Raw genomic sequence first — 23,974 nt, 5'->3', positions numbered from 1 at the left:
CCTTCCGCTGGCTCCGTCGAGTCGAGTCTCCCGCACACTCCAAACACACGCCTTTCACCCACTAGTCCCCCCCGCCATTGCCCACACACACATACCCCCCCAACAGACACCGCCCTCACTACATCATTCACCACTCACCCTCCACCATCGACGTCGGCAGCGCTGTCTCATCCCTAGTCCCCTCGCAAGCTCCACGGCCCACGTAATTGCTCGGCGAGAGTCCCTTTGCACCCAACACATAACCGCGCTCGCTGCACCTGATCGCACTCCGCTGGCGTTCGGCGACCCTTGTCAAGAATCATGGTAGAAGCAGAAGGAAACCCCACGACGTGGAAATTCACCCAGTACGTGCAATACCCTGTGTCAGCGGGGTAGCTGAGCTGTATCGGCTCACTTCCTGTCATTTTTGCGAGGTCGGCCAAAGCGCTCTGCAACCGCCACTGACTGCAACAGGTGCTTTGGCGACAAAGGCGATGTTGAGGATATAACCGAAGGTACGTACCTTTTTCTTAGCGTTTTACCCTGTATACAGCTTTCTGTCCTCCGTCTGCCCTCTCAATCCCTACGTGCAGTGACTAATCACAAGTGTAGCTGACATCATCTCCACCGTCGAGTTCGACCAGACGGGTAACTACCTTGCAACCGGTGACAAGGGTGGTCGTGTGGTCTTGTTTGAAAGGAATGAGACGGTAGGGCATCTTTACTAGTTTCCTTGCCATGACAGCACCTAACAAGCAGCAGAAAAAAACCTGCGAATACAAATTCCACACCGAGTTCCAATCGCACGAGCCCGAGTTCGACTACCTAAAATCTCTCGAGATCGAGGAAAAGATCAACAAGATCAAATGGTGCCGCCGACAAAACGCCTCACACTATCTGCTTTCCACAAACGACAAGACTATCAAATTATGGAAAGTGTTTGAGAAGTCGCTGAAGGTAGTGGCGGAGAACAACCTGTCCCATGAGTTGACGCCTGGAGGTGGGGTTGCTGGTGGTGGCGGTCCCGTCAGGAACCCAAATGCACAGTTCCGCAGTGCCACTGACCTGAAGCTCCCCCGACTTACACATCACGATACCGTAGTCGCAGCAGTACCCCGGAAGACGTATGCCAATGCGCACGCATACCACATCAACAGTATATCTGTGAACAGTGACGGAGAGACGTTCATTAGTAGCGACGATCTACGGATTAACCTCTGGAACCTCAACATCCAAGACCAGAGCTTCAACATTGTCGACATCAAGCCAGCGAACATGGAGGAGCTTACAGAGGTCATCACAGCTGCCGAGTTTCATCCTATCAGCTGCAACTGGTTCATGTATGCAAGCTCCAAGGGAACGATCAAGCTCGCCGACATGCGTGAAAGTGCTCTGTGTGACCAGCATGCGAAGCGTAAGTCAGCCACGACCCCCTATACAAGAAGCCATATCCTAATGCATAAATTGTAGAGTTTGAACAAGAAGAAGACCCTTCATCAAGGTCATTCTTCTCTGAAATCATTTCATCCATCTCTGACGTACGGTTCTCACATGATGGGCGATACATCCTGTCTCGCGACTACCTGACCGTTAAGATCTGGGATGTGAACATGGAGAAGACACCAGTCAAGACGATCCCCATACACGAACACCTGCGACCTAGGCTATGCGACACATACGAAAACGACAGTATCTTTGACAAGTTCGAGGTTGTTTTCTCTGGAGACGCAAAGAATGTCATGACTGGCAGCTACAACAACAACTTTATGATATATCCTTCAGATAACGACAAGGATACCGAGGTTGTGCTACAAGCTGACAAGTCTGCGTTCAAAGCAAAGAAGGTTGGAATCCCAACGCCGATGAACTCGTCAGGCAGCCCGACTGGCAGCAACGCCGGTAAGAAGGGCGGATCAAGAGCTGGTAGCCCTGCTGCTGGTGCTATTGGGCAAGGTCAACGCATGAGGAAGGAAACCGATGCGGATCAGATTGACTTCAACAAGAAGATTCTGCACATGAGCTGGCATCCATTTGAGGATAGCATTGCTATAGCAGCAACAAACAATGTGAGTTGGGCGCATACGTCTGTGCATAAAGAGAGTACAAACTAACAGGGCACAGCTTTTCGTCTTCTCGGCATTGTAATGGCATCCTTCGTTCACGAGCATCGCCAAAGAATTTCTATGAGCGGGAATGTATACTTGTTGGGTGCTTGGCCATCCTTACCCTCTGATCTTCCTTTCGGTTGGCAGTGATCTGCCTGGTGGCGCTAAGGACGATAGAATAGGAGCATTTATGGCGAAAGGGCGTGGGAACGCGGATGATGGACGACGCAATGTGGTCAACGAATAGGCAGCTGCTGAGTAGTGTAGATTGCAACACCATGATAATGACTCTGAGTGGTGCAGAGAAATGACAAGAGAAATGGTAATGAGTGATTATTGTTGCTGGTGTTTAGTGAGGATTAGTTGTAGTGAGCGGCTGCTGAGGCTGTGGTAATATCGTGCCAAGTATAGATTGGGGCAAACTCCACAATCGAGATCTGATTGCGTGTTAGGCAAAGTCAAAATTAACCATGATCTCTGAGTTCGGCCTCGGCACAAAAGGGTTCTGATGCCCATGTTCTCGAAAGTTGCTTAGTTCGGTAAGACTGACGGTCAATCCCACGTTAGCGCCCGTGAGGCTCATCTCATCCCGGACTTACACGTTGCGTCTCGCGACAACCTCCCGTGTTCAACCAACCGCAGCAAAGTGCAAACCATGATAAGATTGTAGATAACGTATCACAAATTTTTCGTCTCTGTGAGTGAGCATCTCGTGCTGCGCCCGCGGGCTCTGGCAAGAAGCATCGACCCGCGGGCAGCTACAAGTCACTGATGCTACGTGTCTAATCATCACCAATCTTGTTAGCATCCTGGCTTGGTCAATCCTACATCTCAGTCCTCAAGTTTGATAGTCACATTATAGCCTCTGACTCAGTGTTTGGCCATCATGGCAGCCATTGCACCAATTGTCAGCAGTTTCTCGCTCATCTTTGGAGGATGTTGCGCAAATGTGAGAAGAAGATCCCGGTCCTCCCATTGCCTTCAATACTAACCAAACCAAGGTATATTGTCTAGAAGCAATCGTAAAGTAACAGGAGCATGCCCAATGCGCAAAACGCAGGTGCTAATGTAGAGACAGACAAGAGCCTGATAGCGGTTTGTTAATCACGCTGTTTCAATTCGTGTTCACTTGTCTCTCGACATTGCACTACCAATTCGATCCCAATGGTCGTTATTATATGAGGAGCTCACCAGTACCATTCCGGAAGTGGTGCGTGAGTGCAGCTTTGTTCTTCATAGTCAACATGTTGAACAACTGGGCATTCGCTTTCAATATCTCGGTCCCGGTCCACATCATTCTCAGGAGCTTTGGCAGTGTCACTACCATGATAGCTGGTTGGCTACGTGGCAAAAGGTACACACCTTTGCAGGTTTTCTCGGTTGCAGTCTTGACGCTTGGTGTCATGGTTTCTGCGTGGGCGGATGCTCAGTCAAAGGTACGCTAGCGGGTTTTTGTTGCTTGGGCCCGCAGATGTTGACGGTTGGCAGGGCAAAAACATGGAGACGTCAAGCAGCAGCATGTCAAGTTCGTCGCTACAGGCTGGTCTTTTGATCCTACTCATCGCACAGCTGCTTTCAGCGTGGATGGGCGCTTACGTTGAAGACATCTACAGAGATCACGGAAAAGACTGGCAGGCCAACCTCTTTTACTCACACTTGCTGTCTATTCCATTTTTTGCTGGATTCGCCCCGACTCTGACGCAGCAATTCAACCGTCTACAGTCATCGCAATCATTCCAGGTGTCGCCCAAGATGGCCGCGTCTCTCCCGCCGCTGGTTAGCACGATTCTCGCATCAACATCCCAGCACATCATATACCTTACCGCCAACGCACTCACGCAGTTACTGTGCATCACTGGCGTCAACATGCTTAGCGCAAACACTTCTGCTGTCACCGTCACAATTGTGCTCAACATCAGGAAGCTGGTGAGTTTCTTGCTGAGCGTCTGGCTATTCGGAAACCACATGAGCGGGCTAATGAAGGTGGGCGCCGCGATGGTGTTTGGAGCTGGAGCGCTATACGGGTGGGAGACGACGTACCGCATACCACAGCAGAGGAAGCGTGAAGCCGAGAAGCAGAAGAAGGGCAATTGATGCACGGAGGGGGCAGTGGACGAGAGCCTGTTTACACAGAGCAATGGTGGCAAGATGGGCATGTGGGTGCAGGGCAGGCGAGGGCGTGAGATGGCATTCGTGGTAATATATTACATAGTAAACGAAGTAGCACCGGGCGCGCCGGTCCGCGTCGTGATGATGCCAAGAATAGATACTCGAGTGGCTTGACCAGACCTTCGGCGCCCCCTCTCTGCCCCTCGCCCAAATAGGGTTTACCATGACGGGCTGGCCAATAGCGGCCGATGCAGGGGGAAGTCGTAAGCGAGACGCCCATTGCGGACTGGTCCTCTCAGACCCTGAACTCGTAGTTAGGTGTCCTGTCTCTTGCAGAGCAGCCCCCGACTCTCTTTCCAATTCCATCAACCATTTTTCTTTCTTGCGGGAGGTAAGCTGGCGCCATCGCATGCTCAAATCCCTCGACCACACGCGCTAACATGCAATTCAACAGGTAGCTTCAAAGAGCCTCAGCCCAACATGTCCTCCTCACCTGCTGGGAGCATCCGCCAGCGAGCAGGCAAAGACAAGAAGCGACCTGTCTCACCCAACCCAGAAGCCTTGTCTGAAAAGGCCGAGAAGGTCGCCAATGTCGTCGCAAAGGGCAAGCCGTACAAGCCCGCGCCGCAGGGCAGCGAATGGGACTACAGGCTTGCCATCACCATCATGACCGTCCTCGCTTTCATCACTCGCTTTTGGGGCATCAGACATCCCGACCAGGTTGTCTTTGATGAGGTCCATTTCGGAAAGGTACGTCTCCGTGTCTAAAAAGCTGCCACATATGTCTCCCACACGCAATGGGGCGCGACGGGTACCTGGACCACAGGGCTAATCGCATCCCGCAGTTCGCTTCTTACTACCTGCAACGTACCTACTTCTTCGATGTCCACCCACCGCTCGGAAAGCTCCTCTTTGCTTTTGCTGGATGGGTTGTTGGATACAAGGGCGAGTTTCTCTTCGAGAACATTGGTGACTCGTACATCACCAACAAGGTTCCCTATGTCGCATACCGTGCCATGCCTGCCTCGCTCGGCGCCCTTACTGTTCCCATTGTCTTCATGATCATGTGGGAGTCTGGATACTCGCTGCCCGCCTGCGTCACCGCTGCCGGACTCATGCTCCTCGACAACGCCCACATTGGCCAGACGCGCCTGATCCTCCTCGACGCCTCCCTTATCTTCTTCATGGCTCTCTCTGTGCTATCCTACATTCGCTTTTACAAGGAAAGACACGCGCCTTTTGGTCAGAAATGGTGGAAGTGGCTCCTGTTGACTGGTATCAACCTGAGCTGCGTCATTTCTATCAAATATGTTGGTGTTTTCACTTTCTTCTCGATTGGTGTCCCGGTCTTGATTGATCTTTGGGACTTGATGGACGTCAACCGACGACAGGGCGCATTGACTCTAGTCGAGTTTGGCAAGCACTTTGTTGCTCGTCTTGTCGGCCTGCTTATCGTCCCCTTCTTCCTCTACCTCTTCTGGTTCCAGGTTCATTTCGCCATCCTTACTCGTTCCGGACCTGGTGACGACTTTATGACTCCAGAGTTCCAGGAAACCTTGAGCGACAACGTCATGAGCCTTCAGTCTGTTAGCATCAATTACTACGATGCCATCACCATCCGCCACAAGGAGACCAAGGTCTACCTTCACAGCCACCCGGACCGCTATCCACTCCGATACGAGGATGGACGTGTCTCTTCTCAAGGACAACAAGTAACTGGCTACCCCCACAATGATACCAACAACCACTGGCAAGTCCTTCCTTCAACGCCTCTCCCAGCCGAGGCCGGTCAGCGCGTCCAGGTAGGCGACGTAGTCCGTCTTCGTCATTTGGTTACCAACACTATGCTCTTGACCCATGATGTCGCATCACCTTACTACCCCACTAACCAGGAATTCACGACTGTGAGCCTGGAGGATGCCGCCGGCGCGCGTTACAATGACACGCTTTTCCAGATCAAGGTCGACAAGGGCAAGGGTGACTTTAAGACCATGTCTACCCACTTCAAACTGATCCACGTCCCCACCAAGGTCGCCATGTGGACCCACACCAAGCCTTTGCCAGACTGGGCCTACAAACAGGCCGAGATCAACGGAAACAAGGCCATCCAGCAATCCAGTAACGTTTGGTATGTCGATGACATTCCTTCGCTCCCAGCTGAAGACGAGCGCAACAAGAAGGAGCCCAAGAAGGTCAAGCACCTGAGCTTCTTGAGGAAGTGGGTCGAGGTTCAACGTGCCATGTTCCATCACAACAACGCCTTGACGAGCTCCCATCCCTATGCGTCGCAACCTATTTCCTGGCCTTTCCTTCTGCGTGGTGTGTCCTTCTGGACCAAGAATGACACCCGCCAGCAGATTTACTTCCTGGGCAATCCCATCGGATGGTGGCTTGCCTCTTCGCTTCTGGCTGTCTTTGTTGGTATCATTGCTGCAGACCAACTGGCTCTCCGCCGTGGTATGGACGCTCTCGATGACCGTAAGTTGTTTCTCTCATACAAACAGCCCAAAATCCTTCACCTAGTAAAGTCGTTTGTATTGGACGGGGATGTTCTAACATTCTTACCTGTAGGCACCCGCTCTCGTCTCTACAACTCGACCGGTTTCTTCTTCCTTACTTGGGCCGCTCACTACATCCCCTTCTACATCATGGGACGCCAGCTTTTCCTTCACCACTACCTCCCCGCGCACTTGGCCTCTTGCCTCGTTACTGGCGCGCTTGTCGAGTTTGTCTTCTGCATCGAACCCCAGGATCCTGAAGTATCTACTGCCGCCAAGGGCCATCGTCGAACACCCTCCCGCCCCGTTCGCGAGCGTGTGGCTTCGTCAAGTCTCATTGGTAGCTGGATTGCAACGAGCGTCATTCTCGCCGCTGTCTTCTGGTGCTTCCTCTTCTTTGCGCCGCTCACTTACGGTAACCCGGGTCTCGACGTTGCTCAAGTCCAGGCGAGAAAGTGGCTCGGATACGACCTTCACTTTGCTAAATAAAATCTTGTTGACGATTTAGACATGTGGAGTGGAGGGGATTTTCTCGAGGTTTGGGGAACACAAGACTTTTTTATTTTCCTTTTTTTCTCTTTTGTTAATCTAGGTTCTTTTTCGCCAGACCTTAGGGCAAAAAACGGTGCAATAGCGTGGATGGAGTGCTGGGTGTGTAAGGGTGCAGTTCAGGTCTCATGTATTCTAACATCACTTTTTTTTCCTGTCCTTTTTGGGGTGGCTGTGAAGAAGGGGGAGGAGCAGCCCCCGAAAAGGGCTGCCCATAGAAACACGCAAAACGCCCTTTTTGTTTTCCTAGTGTTCAGCCATATAGAGTTGTATGGTGAGAAGAATAAATTCGCCATTTCAACAACGAATATGGAAGCAATCCGATTGCAATGTTCGCCTGCTAGAGTTTCTAATACACCACATGTGTCTTATGTGATCAGAGCTTGATTTTCATCTACCTGGAAATGGAGGAAAGTCGGAAAAGTCAAAGGGAGGAAATTCCTGGTTCGTTTGGTCAAAGAACTCGGCAAAGCAGGGACTTCCGTGGTCTTCGAATACAGCCCAAGGCGCCGGGATTGATTCCCTGAATTTGGGCCGCACCATCGACTCGCCTTCATCTCGCCCAGATGCGTTTCCCTCGTTTACCTGTGCAATAGTAATGTTGTCCGTACTATTCTCTGCTTCAAAATTCAAATTCGCCACGAAAACGCTCGACATCCATGCCTGGTCCCACAATATCTGACAAATCTCTTCGTCCCATTTGCCCAAACACTCTCCGGAGGGTATCGTACAGATTTGTGCTTTGATTCTGATGAATCATGTTGTCTAGTTGACTCTCTGACACGCCATCACCGACGACTTCCCTCGCTTTCTCTTTGCCTTCGCGCTCTACTACCTTGTGCATGGCCAGGGCACCGAGCAAGTGCTGTGCTGCCTCGGTGTAGCAGCCGATATTGATGCACGAGACACCGAGGTTATAGCGGGCGCGGACAAAGTTTGGACGGAGGGCGAGGGCACGTGAGTAAGCGTCGATGGCTTCTTCGCTCCGGCCCGAGTTTGCAAGGGTGGCACCGAGGCGGTTCCAGAGGAGGTGGACTTGTGATGATGAGTTTGAGACGCCGGATTCGGTGGAGGCAAGGGCGGCACCGAAACAATCCACAGCTTTTTCGTATTCTTCTACGCCATAGAATAATACACCCAAGCCGACTTGTACGTCGGGGTCCATTTGTTCACCAGACGGTGATAATTGTGCGGCTTGAATGAAAAGATTGGTAACCTTCTCGTGAAGTAGATGGCGGTCTGTGAAGCCCATCTCGGCATCCGACGAGAGCGGTTCCTTGATCAGGGAGGGGTACTTGGTTGCTAACCAACGTTCTAGTGTCCGGTATGCTGTGCTCTCATAGCCTTCGTTTGTGTAGGATACAGCCAGACCCATGAGGGCTTCGAGGTTCGAGGGGTCTTGCTTCAACGCATGTTCCAATGCACGGATGGCGGGCGTTTCCTTCTCATTCTGTGCCTGAGCCTCACCCAACCTCACCCAAGCCGCAATGTGGTTTGGATCCTTTTGTACTGCTGCTTCGAACGCCAGGGCGGCCAATGACAAATTTCCGCCTTCTTCCATGATTTTGACACCCTCCTCGAACGGATTTGTGACGTTCTTGAAGAGGTTCTCCTGCTCAAACAGATAGTCGCCCATGGACGGATCGCGGACCGGATGTGTGTTGAGACCATCGAAACCCTCCCACTGATCAATATCGCCCATGTGTCCTTCGACAAATCTCTCCTCGTTGGCAAGTTGCCTAGCGTATTCAGTCTCAGCTTGGATTCCCTTCCAGACAGACTCGAAATCGTCGAAGTCAACGGCGTCTTTCTCTACTGACCTGTCCATTTCGTTCAGCTCAGCCTCCATAGCCTTGTTGGCTTCCTCGTCGAGCGCGTCCAGGTTCTGTTGGTCGGTCTGTTCCAACTGCGCAAACTGTGCTTCCCAGTCATGGTCGTCGAGCTCGACCATGCGTCCTTTGCCCTTTCCTGAATCCTGTACAGGCTGTTGAAAGTTTTGTGGTGCATATGGCTGTTGCATCATGCCCATGCCCATGCCCATGCCGCCCATACCCATACCCATACCCATGCCGTACATGGGCTGCTGGTAAGCCGACATGGAAGGCTGTGATGCAGTTGTAGGGCTTGCGGTCCGGGCGGTAGGGTTCATTTGCTGGAACTTTGCGAATTCGGCAGGGTTGAAGCCCGCTGGTCTCTCTTGCATGGCTGGACCCATTTGGGGAGCCTGCATGCCCGGATCGAACTCGGCTGCCCATGCTGGCGATCCGCTATGCTGGGCTCGCTCCAATTCTCGACGCATCTGCTCCATGGCAAAAGGTGATGCCGGCCCGGGCCCTTGTGGAAGTTGTACATTCTGATTCATGAACTCGTTCATCATCTGCCAGCCTTTGGGTTAGTCATGGTATATTTTCTCTACTCTGCATTTTTTTGCATGCGCTGTTGCTGACTTACACCATCGGAAGGACCACCCATCTGCTGACTTCGCATGCCCTCCTGCATACCGCCTGGTCCGCGCCCGACCAGACGGTCGCGTTGTAGAGATTTGTCATCTTGTACATGCTTGGTGAACTGGCTGAGCGGGTTGGCCCCTGTGGAGCACTCGGCACCGCCGAGGAAGGACATGATTAAATCTGCGATGAACGGGCAATTTCAATGAGTTATTTACGGTGCGACGAAGAAGAAGAAGGGGTGGTGAACAAAGAGACAAGTAAGGACGTTGGGGGTGAGTGAGTGGAACCCGCGCGTCGAGTAATTGATCAGCAGCAGATGCCGGGCGGAGATGGTACGCGGGGCAAGCCGAGGTCGCAGCCGGTCGCGCTTGCCGAATCCTGGTCCACACTTCGCCGCCGCCCTGCATGCAACCACGGCATTGGCTTGACTTCGATGCATCGATCAAACTCTTATTAGAAACCATCAAATACACGTATATTTTTCACCCTATGTGATTTACAAATGAAGAGGGGAATGACAACGCCGGACGCTCTCCACTGTGAACCAAGCAACTTGTATATCAACATGGGGCATAACTGACCACACGCAGGTCTAGTCATACATATCGTACAGAGAGGCCCATCCCCTTGCAGTCGTCATTCGTATTCCTCCAAATGAGAGGTAGTCCCTTCATTTTTTGTTTTACAATCCATCCCGTACCGTCACCCGATTCTCATCTATTCCTGGAACGAATCCTGGCGCTTCTGGCGTTGTGTCTGTGTGTTAGATGTGCTGAAATCGACGCGGAGTTGTCTGCCATAAATGATCTTCTCCTTAAGAACTTCTTTGGCACGGGTGGCGCTGGCCACATCGATGAAGTCTGCATGAGCAAAGCCTCGCGGTTGGCCGGTTCTCCTGTCAATGGCAACACGTACATCTGTGACGTTGCGAATGTCTCGGAAGAGGTCGTTGAGGTCCTTGTCTGACATTTCAAAAGACATGTTGCCGATGAAGAGCGTTTTGGTTGGAGGGTTGGGCTCGCCATTAGGGCTGCGCGCCTTTGTCGTCTGATATTTGGGCGAGTGGTACTGGACGACAAGGTTGCGGCCTTCAAACACCTGCATGTCGAGGTTGTCAATAGCAGCCTGTGCATCACTAACGTTTTTGTATTCGACATAGGCGAAACTAAACAAACGGCGTCAGTCAATATTGGGCCATATGGTGTGGAGAATATTACCCTCTGCTTAGACCCCGGTTGTCGTAGACCATCCTGACACTCTCAATATCACCAAAGCGAGAGAACACACGCTTCAGCTGGTCTGGGGTAACTTCGTAGTAGAGGTTGCCAATGTAAAGCACATTGTGGGGTTCAATGTTCTTGGGTGTTCGTTCCCTGTTGCCCCGCGGGCTGGTCTGGCTAGATTTGGTGGCGGCAGCCTCGAGCGCATCTGCGCCGACAGTGGCAGACTTATCGGTGGGCTCTGCCTGTGCCTCTTGTTGTGCGGGCGTCAAGTTATCCTCGATAGGCGCCTCTGCTGCTGTCTGGGCAAAGTTCTCGGAGGCTTCTGCGGCAGCAGCCTCAGGCGAGTCGGTTTTGGACACCTCATCGCTAGCGAATCTCCTTTGGAAAGAGATAATTGACCACTGTTGCTGCCTTGGACGGAACGTCGAGGGTGTGAGAGTAGCAATGGAGCGCGGCTGGACCAGATACGCCTTGGAGGGCGAGGCACTGATGGCGCGGGCGGCAGCACGGCGGAGGAGAAACCTTCATGGCTGGTAAGTATATATGGCCAATGTTCCGTATGGGTATGTCTTACATGGTGGCGATTGGACAAAGGCTGGCGATAGTCACTCGAAATTCCAGAGGGCGATATGCGGTAAATTTTTGGACATGCATGGTAGTCCCGCGCTAGATGTCGGTCACGTGATGCAGCACCGATCCTAGCTAGGGTGGGCGACAGACACGGTATGGTCGAGTTTCCCCCGCCGACAACATTGCAAGCCGAGGGTGAGGGGCCTAGCGAATTAGTCCATACGCAGTATTTATGTGCACATGGCCGTGGTAGACCTGCACGAGTGCAATCATACCTGCGTGCAGCCTCCATGTCTTTTTGCTGAGTCCTTCTCGCCATGCCGCTAGGAGCAGGTGTGACATGCAGTAGTCATCGAGTCCATATTTGACATAATGGCACGGGGCAAGGCGACTGGTCGGCGAGGTCCGATGCGCGTTGCTTGTGTGTGTGAGTCTTGTTCGCAGTTCTGCATCCACCCCGGCATTCACAACTCCCACCCTTCAATGCCACCATGCTGAAAGGTAGCCCTTCGCTGACCCTTCCATCTCTTACCCAACCATACTGATGTGTCCTGCAGGAGCATTTTCTGCCGATGCGGATGCGTCACCAGACTTTGGCCCTGCCCGCGACGATCATATATTTTCGTCAGAAGAAGACGAGCTCGATCTAGAGGACTCGGACACAGAGCCCGGCGGCAGCGGGCGTACAAAAACCAATTATGGTGCGACTTCAGCATCGCAGCGAGGTGCCGGCCCCAGCATGGAAGACGACGATGACGGCATACTCCCCCGCGACAAACAGCGCCGGACTGCCTTCTACGACTACACTGCTGAGAAGCAAATGAGCCACACCGAAGCCAAGCAGTTCTATCAGAGGCATCAGCTCGAGACGCAGCACGGCGGCCCCCAAGCAGACATGCACAGCCCCGCCATGCGCGCAAAGACATTCCCCGCCAATTTCGGTGGCACTGACGGTGTCGACTTTCTCAGCAGGGCCGAGAGTACTCGCTCGCGGAAGAGCAATGTCAGCCATGCCAACCATGTCCAACGGCCTTACATACCCATCGGCTCGTCACACGCAGAGCAGTTGCATGAACCTCGTCGGCACATGACCCAGCAAGTCCCTGACCCTATAGGTGCCCACAACGAGACCGACCAATTTCTCCAGGCTGATCAACAGGCCAGATCGCATGGCCAACACCCTAATCTTCCTCATGAACACAAGCCTCTTCTGGCTGAACAAGGGATCCACGGTGCAGGTGCAGGCATAGGCGTTGGGACAGGGGCAGGAGGATTCGCAATGTCTGATTCCAGCATCACTGCTGAGCTCAGTTCCATCTACGCAAACATTCAAAAAGTGCTTGATCTGCGCCACAAGTACATCCGTTTGTCGTTGCAACGCTCCTTCGACAATCCCAAAGATGACCCAGCTTGGCGCATTTACCCATCTCCTCCAGAGCCTGTGTGGAATGATACTTCCAAAGAGCGTCGGAATGCAGCTAGTAGCATGCAAAACAGCGGTATTCTAGAGCCGAATGAGATGCCTAAGCCACCTCGTAAAATGGGCACCAACATCGGCGAAGATTTCCACCTGGAAGAGTGCCTTCCCGTGCCTGGTCCTGGTGAGATGTCGTTCCGGCTTGACGACAGTGGCGTGTACCAAGTATATGAGACTGCTAAATCTGCTGAGCTTGATACACCCATTATTGCAATCCCAACATTGCGCGAATTCTACATTGATCTCGATTCCATTCTGGAGATATCTTCCGATGGACCCAGCAAAAGCTTCGCTTTCCGCCGCCTCCAATACCTCGAAGGAAAGTTCAACCTTTACTATTTGCTCAACGAGTACCAAGAGACAGCCGATACCAAGAAGGTACCTCACAGAGACTTTTACAATGTACGAAAGGTCGACACGCACGTTCACCATTCTGCATGCATGAACCAGAAGCATCTGCTGCGCTTTATCAAGTCGAAGATGAAGAAGTCTCCTGACGAGGTAGTGTTGTACCGTGATGGTAAGCATCTCACGCTGAGGGAAGTATTTGAGTCCATCAACTTGACGGCATACGATCTGAGTATCGACACACTGGATATGCATGTAAGTAACGTAACGACTTGGCATTCTTGTTACAACGATGCTAACCATACAGGCCCATACCGACTCATTCCATCGCTTTGATAAGTTCAACTTAAAGTACAACCCAGTTGGTGAATCACGTTTAAGAACCATTTTCTTGAAGACAGACAATTTCGTCAAAGGCCGCTACTTGGCTGAAATCACCAAAGAAGTCATTTCCGATCTCGAGGCGAGCAAGTACCAGTTCGTAGAATGGCGCATTTCCATCTACGGCCGAGACATTGACGAGTGGGACAAGCTTGCGGCTTGGGTTGTTGACAATAAGCTCTTCTCGCCCAACGTTAGATGGCTGATTCAGGTTCCGCGCTTGTTTGATGTGTACAAGGCAACTGGTCTAATGGATAACTTCCAGCAAGTTATCGTGAATGTATTCCAGCCTCTGTTTGAAGTCACCAAAGACCCTTCAAGTCACCCCAAGCTCCACATTTTCTTGCAGAGGGTCATTGGCTTTGATAGTGTTGACGACGAAAGCAAAGTCGAGCGCCGCGTGTACAAGAAATTCCCGTTCCCGAGCGAGTGGTCTACAAAGCAGAACCCGCCATATAGCTACTGGATGTACTATCTGTTTGCGAACATGTCGTCACTTAACGTCTGGAGAAAACAGCGGGGCTTCAACACGTTCCTCCTCCGTCCGCACTGTGGTGAGGCTGGTGATACCGATCATTTGGCTGCAGCGGTTCTTTGCTGCCACAGCATCAGCCATGGCCTACTACTCCGAAAGGTGCCTCTTCTCCAATACATTTTCTATCTTGAGCAGATTGGTGTGGCCATGTCGCCTCTCAGCAACAACGCGCTCTTCCTGGCGTATGAACGAAACCCGTTCATGAGCTACTTTAGACGGGGTCTGAACGTCTCGTTGTCGACGGATGATCCTCTCCAGTTTGCTTTTACCAAGGAGCCTCTGATTGAAGAGTACTCAGTCGCGGCGCAGATCTACAAGCTGAGTGCTGTGGATATGTGTGAGTTAGCCAAACACTCAGTCGAGCAGAGTGGCTTTGAGCATGTAGTCAAGCAAAAGTGGTTGGGCAACAACTACCATCTCCCCGGTGTTGCGGGTAATGACATGGCAAGATCTAATGTGCCCAGCATCCGCGAAGCATTCCGACATGAGACTCTCATGGGAGAGCTGGCCATGTAAGTTTTATGCCTGAAACTTTTCTTGGATATTCATACTAACACGACCCAGGATTGATCGCTACACTCGCGCAGCCCAGGCCGGCAGCCACGACCTAACCAGCTCCAACCTGCAATCTGAGGTACCCCAGACGCCCAAATCGCTCCAAGGAGTCGCGTTCCCCGGGTCACCAACGCACGTCTCAGCTGCGGGTAGCAAACAATTCTTCTCCATGCTTCCCCCTGCTCAAGTCGCCCGCCTCAAGCCCTCAGGATCCACCGCCGACGCAACCAACTCGCAAACTCAACCGGCGTCACCAACCAGTGCCCACGATGGCAGCAACGTCGACCGTCCGCACCGCACCAACAACATGACCGTCAACCCCAACGCCGTGCCTACAGTCCAACAGCCGGTAGACGGTCAGGCCCCACCTGCCGGTTTAGATGACCCAGACTCGGGACTAAGGCGTTCAACTAGTTCCGTCACGTTGGACGGGGAGCCGAAATTGTTCCCAGGTGTTGTGAGCAGCAGGAGTCGTAGGCGCAGTACCAAGAATAGTCAGACTGAGGATGGAGAGGGGGCGAGTTCGCGTCTGAGAAGGTATCCGACGGGGGAGACGGAGAGCGTGGTTGAGGAGAAGGATACGGATGATGAGGAGTGAAAAAGGATGGAATTTATGATGGTGACTTGAAATGGCGATTATCAATACTAGACATGAATTTATTTGTTTCGGGTTCGTCTTTGGTATACTCGTTACTACTTCATATCCATATTGACGACTGCATTATATGCTCCAACCTATGTTTTGGTGCAGGAAGATATTCGTCCCTGCTATATACATACCAAATATCACAAAACTGTGTAAAGGAAAATCGTTCTTAATTGTCGCATGCATTCCGTACGTTGATGGGATGGAGACGCCAAAGCCAAAAAAAAAGCAATAATGCAAACGCTCGCTGTACGGACGGAAAACAGAACCACCCAAAAAGGCCAAAGATTGTTTTGTGAAAAAAAAAATGCGAAAAGCGAGCGCCAAAAAAAAGATGAAATGAGCAAATAGGTGTGAAGAAAAAAAACTAGGTCAAAGAAAGGAAAAGCTACCAAAAAGGATTGGAGAAGATTCCAGGATCAAGAATTGATAGTTTGCGAATAACAATCCAAACACCAGGCATCCCCCTCTTCCCCCACCTCCACTATACACTTTTTACAAATCGCCTTGGCGCAGCCAACACACTGCCTCGCGCAGATAAAGCACGTTCTCCCCTCACACCTTCTACAGTCGAGATAGTTTTCCAAGTCCTTCTTTCGCGTGGGAGCCTTCTTGCACGCATGGCACGAACGGAGGTCGGAGACGGCATGGTGGTGTGCCGGCGTCCCGCAGGTAGTAGGGGCTTGGACATCGAGATCGATATCCATGAGGTGCGAGGTTGATTTTACGAGGGGGGCTTTGGGGCTGAAGCGTTTGAGCTGTTTGACGGGGCGGCGGTCGGACGAGAAGTCGGTGGGTTTTGAGGGGAGGAAGGCGTAGGAGAGGGTGTTGTTGGAGTCGAATGGCGGGGTATTGGGATGGTGGAGGCGGGGGGAGTCGCGGCTTAGTGAGGAGCGGTGTTGGCGTGGGATGGTCTTTGGGGAGATGTCGGTGCCGGACGTGTGAAGTGAGGTACATGGGCGTTCGTAGAGTTGTGGTCTATCGTCGCCTGCTTGTCGCTTTCTCTTGCCAAGACCGGCGGCGGGCTGGTCGGGGGCCATGGTATGCCAATTGTGAGATGTGCCGTCTTGTTGCCAATCGCGTGCGGTGCTGGGGCCGAAGAGGTCGGAGGTAATGTATACCATGGTGGCGGTTGCGGCGGTTGTTGTGGTTGTTGTTGTTGTGGTGATGGTTTTACGGCGAGGTGAAGGAGCACTGGTGTAGTCTTGAAGAAGGCGAAAAGAGGTGGAACGTGCGATGATGCAACCCAGAGACACTGGTACGCGAACAGTACTATACGTGTCAGGCAAGGCAGTGGATACAGACAGGGTGCGGGACGTGGGTCTCGAGGGGGAAGAGAGCGACCAAGGGTTGGGCCCAATGTTGTTGAATACGAAGTCGACGACGACGAGAGAGGACGGACGGGCTGTTGTCGGGCCTAGAAACAAGGCACATGCTCGGCGTACCTGACTAGCGGCCGAATCAGGCATCCGACAGGGGACCGGCTGACTTGACCCCCACGACGCGCTTCACGTGCTGCCAAGCCTCTCCCTTCACGCTCCTCTCGACACGCGACGGGCGACGGCAACGAGAACAGCGACGACAGCAGCAGCATTTGCGCACAACCAGCGCCCGCAAATACCCCCGGCTCTGGCACTCTTGCGTCTGTGTCATGTTCGCCGCCTGCGCGTGATTGGCATGACATCGCCATTCGCAGCACTACTACCACATACCCCACACTGTGATACCCCCTGCACGCTGAAAGCTGGAGAAGATGGACAGCGTCAATGTCTCTGAATTGGTCGCCCGCCTCGGCGCGGAGGAGGAGTCGGTGCGCAAAATGGCCGTCTTCAAACTCCAGAATGCCATCGGCGACCCTTCATTCGCTGATGTCTTCATCTACGAAGGGGGCCTGCCTAAGCTGCGCTTTCTGGCCCTGCACTCGACCGGAAACACACTGGCCTATTGTCTCACCTCTCTGGCCCGCCTGCTCGAGCTGGACAAAGGATGGGACCATGTCACGGATGATTTGATTGCAAGAGTAAGTCAAGAGAGGAGAGACTGTTGTTGTGCGTGAGTACATCTAACCAGTGCACAATAGATAGTCGACCTCGTCGTCGCACAACCACTTGTCAACGTCAATCGAGGCGCCATGTCAGTCCTTGCCGTAATCGTTGGCCATCCCTCGCACCGAAGCTCCCACTCAGGCACTACAGGCCTCCAGCGCCTCAAGCCAGCCGTCGACGCCCAGCCCCAGTTCCTATCCTCCTTGGTTGACAAAATTACGTCGGCCGACCATGCGCTCTGTGCAAACTCTCTCCAGCTTATCAATGCGTTGATGCGTGACGCCATTGCAAACGATGCCGCCTTTGAATGGCCCAAGTTCATAAAGCAGCTCCAGGAGCTGGGCGTGATCAAGAGCGTATATGGGCTCATGCAGAGTACCGCAATACAAGACCTGGCTCACCCATTATTGGACTTTCAGACATTGACCAAGACGTTGCTGAGGAATTGGAGGGAAGAAAAAGTGGATCTGGAAATTTCCGACCATCGAAGGGCTATTCGGGGCCTTCACACTGCGAGTCAACCAGACAGGTCATCGTCAGATCCAAAAGGCAGCAAGAAGCACCATCCGGAAAAATGGAGCCGGCTGGGTTTCGAGACAGAGTCGCCGGCGTGGGAGTTCAATGGGACTGGATTCTTGGGGCTTATGGACATTACAGACTTTGTTTATAAAAACGAAGATGGCTTTCAGAAGCTTTTATTGGAGCAGTCGGCCGAGCCGGCCGAGCAACGGTGTCCGATTGCTCGGGCAAGTCTTTCGGTCACGCAAACACTATATGAGCATTTTGAAGTGGATAAATTGGATGACGTTGAGTCTATCCGCCATACCGACTCGCGGGCCAACTTTGACCGAGCATTCAAACCTTTGTTGCTGCATTGGTCTAGGTTACACACGAGTGGTCTGAATGCCTTCATCCGATTATGGAAAGCAGCAGGCGCGCAGATTGAAGACTTTGAAAAGATTGAGGAGCTGATTCGCATCTTGATTGAGCAGGTGGTGGGACAAGCACCACGAACGAAAGATGTCAAGGAGGTTGAAGAGGAGCTGGCAGAGTTTGAGCTCAAACGGCTGCGAGAATTGCAGATGGAGGTGCTTGAACTGACGTATGAAGATGCATGGGGCCATCACCTGCGGTATGCAGTTTGCCTGTTGGATGCCGTGCCAAGCTAACACTCGACAGCCAAGTTCGCGACGAGCTCAATCACGAGGCGCTGCAGTTTGTCAAAGAGCAACGTATAAGATGCTTGCTTCAGGGTGCATGGTTCCCAATGGGAGCAGACTTTGGCACAAACACCGGCCCGGTAGCTGGCAACCGTGCAGTGCCTTCGTCGTGGCGCTTTGTTCGACTGTCACACAACCGGCGATACCTGCACTACGCTGACTTTAACGAAAAGACGGCGACAGAGCCGAAATTAGATGCGCTGCAGGAAAAGAGTAAGTACTACGCGCTCCGCTAGGTGCATCCCAGGGCCCAGTTGCATTTTCGCGGCGGCTGACACTTGAATCAACAGTCGATTTGTCCATTGTCTCATCGGTTGTGAGCAATGTCTCGGCTTCGGCCCCGTCGACGGCATCGTCTGGCAGTACGGTGAGGACGCTGCCAGGCCATGAGCGGGCGTCGACGTCGACCAAAATCACAATCCACGGGTACATGGCTCTATCCAATCATGCGCGGCAGACGTCGAGTGGGTCAGGTGCAGGACGCAAAGAAAGTGTGCTGTTGCATCTGCACCCTCAAAGCCATACCCTTGCTTCCGAGTGGCTTGATGGGCTGCTGATGCTTCTCAACCAACAGCCGATTACGGCGAATACCAATAAGCTTGTGACATTTATCGGGGGGTATGGGCTCAAGATCCGGCTGCTCAACGTACGGTACGAGGATGTAGGGTTAGAGGAACCAGTGCTGCCCAGCCGCGAAGGGCTGGATGACGAGTACTATTGTGAGTGTTCTTGGTGTGGAGTGGAGGTGGCAGGTGGACCTTGTACTGACGCGTCACGTGTAGATGACATTGCAGGAGCTTGAGGCGGACAGCGACAGGCAGTCGCCTGCAGACGAGGGGGGGGGTTTCCTTAGACAAGCAAGCAAGATGGGATGTGCACGGTGGAGGTGGGTATGTATGTGGGGAGGAGTGGTTGGGGCCGGAACAGGGCGGGGTGCAGGCTGTTGGGTAGGCTAAGGACAAGTGTGCAAAGTCCACTTTATAGTGCTTGGAGGGGGGCATGGCGGGGTATGTGCCGCCGGACGTGATTGCTGGCGAGCTGAGGATGTTCAGACTGGCGGTTGGGTTGGGTTTGGCGGCTGGCGGTTGGCGGTCGGCCGATGACGGCGGGCAGCGGAGGCGCTTCTCTTGAGATACCCTTTCCTTTGTTGGATACTGACTGGATTTTGTCTCCTTGCCTTTACACCTGTTAGATATTGCAATGCCACAAGACCAGGACCAGCAAGCGAAGCGTGTACTTGGTGCTGCAATGGATCGGGCGGCGGGCGGACGAGCGAGTGGTGAGTGCTTTGTGCTGCTTTGTTTTGCGCCATGTTGCACAGCGCATGGCCGGGACGTTGCACGGGACGTGCTCGAGCGCAGTTGTGCTCTCGGTCAGCAGGCAAGATTCCAGAAGCAAATACGCACGCTCTGGACGTCCATGATACGGGAGCCATGGGCAAAGGCTAGCTGGTGCGCAATCCCATGGACCGGGTATAGCAGCGGGCATGCGGTGTGTCGCACGCTAGGAGCGCCGCGAGACCCGCTGGCGGTCGGAGGGCGGAGACGGCGGCTCTGAAACAGCGAAGGCCAATGGTGGAGAGCAGAGAGTTGCAGAGGCTCATCGCGGTGGATTGACTCTCGGAGGAACCACCACGGCTCTACCAAGGTCCGTGGGCGCGGTGGACAGGACAGGAGGCTGCTGCACCGCTGCCCTAGCTGCACATGTGGCATCCCGTCACCCAATATGCTCCCGCCCAGCCGGTGCCTCTGTCGTAGCCACGCTGCCTCTCACTAGAGCTTTGCTGCTCTGGCCTGCTACTCTGCTCAGCCTCTGCACTGCTACCCTCTTGCGCTCCAGTGTAGTTTCTTTCTTTTTCTTTAACATCACCGGCCTGGCCCTTGTTTCCACCTCGGATAGCCTTCCGGCCCGCCATTCGAATGCCCATCATACTACCTGCATACTTACATAGTACTTTTGCACACCACCCTCCACAGCCCGCCCATCTGCCTCACCGTGCCCTGGGCGGCCCCGGAGCATCCCTCGTCCTGTCATCCACATCCACCACCACTGCCCCTTGGCTGAACTTCTCTTGTCCCTGGCTCCAAACCGACGACAACGCCATCGCCGTTCCACACTATTCAGGCCGATGCCATGAGGAGCAAACCCAGAAGCACTACGCTGCCTCTCCCACAGGCGGAGTTCGAGGCGCTGCCCGATTCGGTCCAGTAAGTGCAACCAGCTGCTTGTGATTGGCCCGCCAGTGTGATAGGGGCGCATGTGTCACGTGCAGATACCGATACCCACCCCCCGCCATGAATGGCTGTACCTTGCAGTAGCATGAGGACACCCTTGAGAATATCGTCGCTAATTAGTCCCCTTCTAGGAGAAAGTACTTTTCGTCCTTGGAGCGTCTGCAGATCCAACGGCAGGCCTTGGACGAGCCTACATCAGGCCGCTCTTCCCAGGCCAGTTCCTCCAGACTCCACCGGCCCACGTTGTCACTAGGTGCCGCACGCCGCAGACGCAGACTCGAAAAGCCTGTGCTCGAATACGACATCTCGCCCGCTGACGTTGAGTTTTTCTTCTCTCTACCCGAAAAAGTCCGCAAGCAGCTGTTTTCGCACGAGGAGCAGTTGCTTCTTCAAGGCTGGCGCGACCATTCCTTCACGGCCGACGACCCAGACGCCGAGTGGGCACAGCAACGCTTCGACGACTTCTACTTTGACTTTTCACAGTCGTCTAGTCTCGACACTGCCGAGCGCGGACGCTTCTTAAGACCACGTTCAGTATCGTCAGCAGAAAGCCCACTGAGCGGACCGAGCGGCCTCTTTGCGGCCTTGGAAAAGGTCCCGGATTACTCCACTACTCCTTCATACCTCGACACCATGGCCACCCCTACTCCTATATTCACCTCCAAGGAAATGCCTGCCCGCCACATGAGAAGAGCAATGTCCCTTACCTCCTATCCTGTCCGTGGCGGATCATCGTCCTCTCCCTTTGGGCCTCCGTTCCTGAGTGGTATCAACACTCGCCCCCACCAACGCTCACAATCCTCTTCTCTCACTGGCCGCACGCCAGTCCACACGCCCGTTTCTCCTGTATTCGACCCCGAGGCCACTCACTACCAGGACCCGGAGGCGAGGAAGAAGCTACGCATGTACCTTGCTTCTCCTCAAAAGTTTGATGAAGCCATAGAATTCGGCTTCCCATCATCAACAAGCCCCGACACTACTGCACCGCACTACCACCTACCACAGATTGACACTCATGCCTGCAAATTCAGTCGGGACATGCAAACATTTCTCAGAGACGGACAACTGTCCTTCTTCGAGGATGACCGTCACGATAACGAAGGGTTAGAATCAGATGCCGACTCTGTTGCCGACATGGAATCGCCAGCTACGCCCTCCAGTACCGGCGTATCTTTTCGTATACATTCTCGCCAAACATCACATCGGAACTTGTCCCTGGATTCACCAATGCCATCGCCTGTACACTCAACACACGCCCAACTAAACCGGGAGATGACTCTGCGCATGACCTTGACCCGTCCGGATCTCCGTGCAGACGAAGACCAGCTGTATGGCTGGCAAGGCGCCTCGTCTAGCCCCAAGCCTCGAAAAGACGATCCTTTGGCGCTAGAGGATCTTGTCTTCAGCGACGACATGACCGGCACCAAAGGCGCATTCTATGTCAAGCCCAAGCCGCGCGGAAACCTAGTCAGCCGCCTGCTCAAGCGCACCAGTTTGAAATCTCGATGAACTACATCCGCTAGTTACTCGAAGCGTGTCACCCTTGTGGGCCTCGTGCTCTCTTTTCTTTCTAGTCTATTTTTAAACCCTGTTGTTACTTTCTTAGTTCTAATTCACCAACAGGTCTGCTGCGTTTGAGCGGGCGTTTTTGTTGTCGTTGCTCTTTTTTTGGTTTGACACACTGGTTTGGGCACCAGAATTGTACGATATACTACGATGCACAATACGACTCAGATGCATGAATGAGGCGTTTTCCTTTCAACCCATCCATGCCAGGTTCTTCCTGTGCAATTCAACTAGTCAGATTTATCAAAGAATGATTTGCGGCAGCCATTGAGATCGGCAAGTCAGTGTAAGGATTATTACACTGAGCATGACTCTCTCTCTGTCTTTTTCCCACCAAAAAGCGTCTTCATTGTATTTGTTACTTTGTTTTTTGCCCTTACTCGAGCGTATCTATTGGCAATAAAGCTACCTTTGCAGAACAGACCAGGTTGTCTCGCCTATTGACTATACACTCTATCACTCTCCCTTGCTTTTTTTTCAAATAGTCTTATTTCCCCTTCTTGTTCGTTACATGACTAGTTATCTCCTTCCACCGATCATTGCGATGCCGTTCGGAAGAGAGAACGAGACCAAAAGGGGATACCGGCACACGGGCCCCTTATTTGGCCGAGGATTTTGTGTTTCGAGCTAAAGGACGGCAGAAAACGCGCCCCCCACATATCAAACGAGTGATAGAGTAGTAGCCGGAAAATAAACCCGTAACGTGTACACAAGTTTGTCCAACAAGGATTACTTCATGAAAGTAAATAACAAGGGTAGTTTCTACAAATGGAGCCAAGATTGTCAAAAACATGTCAGTGTGCTTATGATTACCCTCTGCGCAGGCAACGATCAGCATCAGCAGTGCTTACATGTCATATGTCATATGTCGTGTCCATGTTCTATTTGATGACAAGAGCAAAAAAGGCAAGCGGCATGTTTGTGATTACAGTTAGAAACCGGGGTGTGGGAGGGGGCGATGACCACGACGGGCGCATGAAGTCCGAGTCAGCAGAGAAACGGCTATACTTCTGAAGGCGCAGCACACGCGTGATAACAAACGCCTGAGGGACATTGGTGTCGAGGGGGCGGGGCAAGTATGATACATGCTATTGCTACAGAAAAAAAGCAAAAAAGCAAGTCGCGACATTGGCGTATACGCCGGTGAGAAAGCATGTGAGCAAAGTAAAACATATAGGTTCCATCGGCCTGTATTAACAAAGCTTGAGATAGAGTACTGTAGTGCAAGGCTATCCATGTTTTTTTTTGTTTTTTTGGTTCTCCATCTTTTGCAACAACATTTGTATGACGCTGGATGTTAGCTACTACATGCCTACGTTTGTCCGTTACACGCTTTACACCTTCTACCAAGAAACCTATGGATGAACGAGAATAATAACACAATCTATGAAAAGAAAAAAGAAGGAAAGAAAGATTTTTTTTAAAAAAAAAAAAGTTTCCGCACAGCCAAAACGCCTTCTCTTCACAAACACATTTCCCATTTC

At 52.6% G+C, this 23,974-nt stretch overlaps 6 protein-coding genes across 6 annotated transcripts; 4 read left to right on the top strand and 2 right to left on the bottom strand.

The window, feature by feature from the left end:
• Positions 1 to 300: 300 nt before the first annotated feature.
• On the top strand, positions 301 to 7,611 carry PSV08DRAFT_409400 (glycosyltransferase; the record flags this gene model as incomplete). The annotated part of the gene is made up of 11 exons (XM_066093823.1): positions 301 to 344; positions 454 to 494; positions 592 to 689; positions 742 to 1,393; positions 1,450 to 2,045; positions 2,101 to 2,120; positions 3,163 to 3,520; positions 3,573 to 4,170; positions 4,648 to 4,943; positions 5,039 to 6,671; positions 6,765 to 7,611. The coding sequence occupies 11 exons, from the start codon at positions 301 to 303 to the stop codon at positions 7,178 to 7,180; spliced, it is 4,752 nt and encodes a 1,583-aa protein (XP_065949211.1). The 3' UTR covers positions 7,181 to 7,611.
• PSV08DRAFT_201469 (peroxisomal targeting signal receptor) lies at positions 7,564 to 11,528 on the bottom strand. Its single transcript, XM_014225963.2, has 5 exons — positions 11,488 to 11,528; positions 10,908 to 11,435; positions 10,421 to 10,855; positions 9,692 to 9,812; positions 7,564 to 9,617 (listed from the first exon to the last, which is right to left on the bottom strand). Coding segments are annotated over exons 1-5 (2,841 nt in total). The 5' UTR covers positions 11,490 to 11,528; the 3' UTR covers positions 7,564 to 7,862.
• Positions 11,529 to 11,950: 422 nt separating this feature from the next.
• On the top strand, positions 11,951 to 15,506 carry PSV08DRAFT_39806 (uncharacterized protein). The gene is made up of 4 exons (XM_014225962.2): positions 11,951 to 11,984; positions 12,041 to 13,563; positions 13,616 to 14,736; positions 14,789 to 15,506. The coding sequence occupies exons 1-4, from the start codon at positions 11,975 to 11,977 to the stop codon at positions 15,375 to 15,377; spliced, it is 3,243 nt and encodes a 1,080-aa protein (XP_014081437.1). The 5' UTR covers positions 11,951 to 11,974; the 3' UTR covers positions 15,378 to 15,506.
• A 338-nt stretch (positions 15,507 to 15,844) lies between these two features.
• On the bottom strand, positions 15,845 to 16,549 carry PSV08DRAFT_246891 (uncharacterized protein; the record flags this gene model as incomplete). The annotated part of the gene is made up of 1 exon (XM_014225961.2): positions 15,845 to 16,549. One exon carries the CDS (start codon positions 16,547 to 16,549, stop codon positions 15,845 to 15,847), a length of 705 nt encoding a protein of 234 aa, XP_014081436.1.
• Positions 16,550 to 16,981: 432 nt separating this feature from the next.
• On the top strand, positions 16,982 to 19,854 carry PSV08DRAFT_39798 (ELMO/CED-12 family-domain-containing protein). The gene is made up of 5 exons (XM_014225960.2): positions 16,982 to 17,445; positions 17,506 to 18,602; positions 18,650 to 18,903; positions 18,981 to 19,409; positions 19,473 to 19,854. Exons 1-5 carry the CDS (start codon positions 17,179 to 17,181, stop codon positions 19,490 to 19,492), a joined length of 2,067 nt encoding a protein of 688 aa, XP_014081435.1. The 5' UTR covers positions 16,982 to 17,178; the 3' UTR covers positions 19,493 to 19,854.
• A 969-nt stretch (positions 19,855 to 20,823) lies between these two features.
• On the top strand, positions 20,824 to 22,433 carry PSV08DRAFT_222196 (uncharacterized protein; the record flags this gene model as incomplete). The annotated part of the gene is made up of 2 exons (XM_014225959.1): positions 20,824 to 20,897; positions 21,056 to 22,433. The coding sequence occupies 2 exons, from the start codon at positions 20,824 to 20,826 to the stop codon at positions 22,431 to 22,433; spliced, it is 1,452 nt and encodes a 483-aa protein (XP_014081434.1).
• Between the last annotated feature and the right edge of the window lie 1,541 nt (positions 22,434 to 23,974).

Source organism: Bipolaris maydis (assembly GCF_028858645.1).
Source record: "Bipolaris maydis strain C4 unplaced genomic scaffold PSV08scaffold_6, whole genome shotgun sequence".
In the NCBI taxonomy this organism is placed as follows: domain Eukaryota; kingdom Fungi; phylum Ascomycota; class Dothideomycetes; order Pleosporales; family Pleosporaceae; genus Bipolaris; species Bipolaris maydis.
The sequence above is the reverse complement of the archived record's forward strand: the minus strand, read 5'-3'. Positions and strand labels throughout refer to the sequence as shown.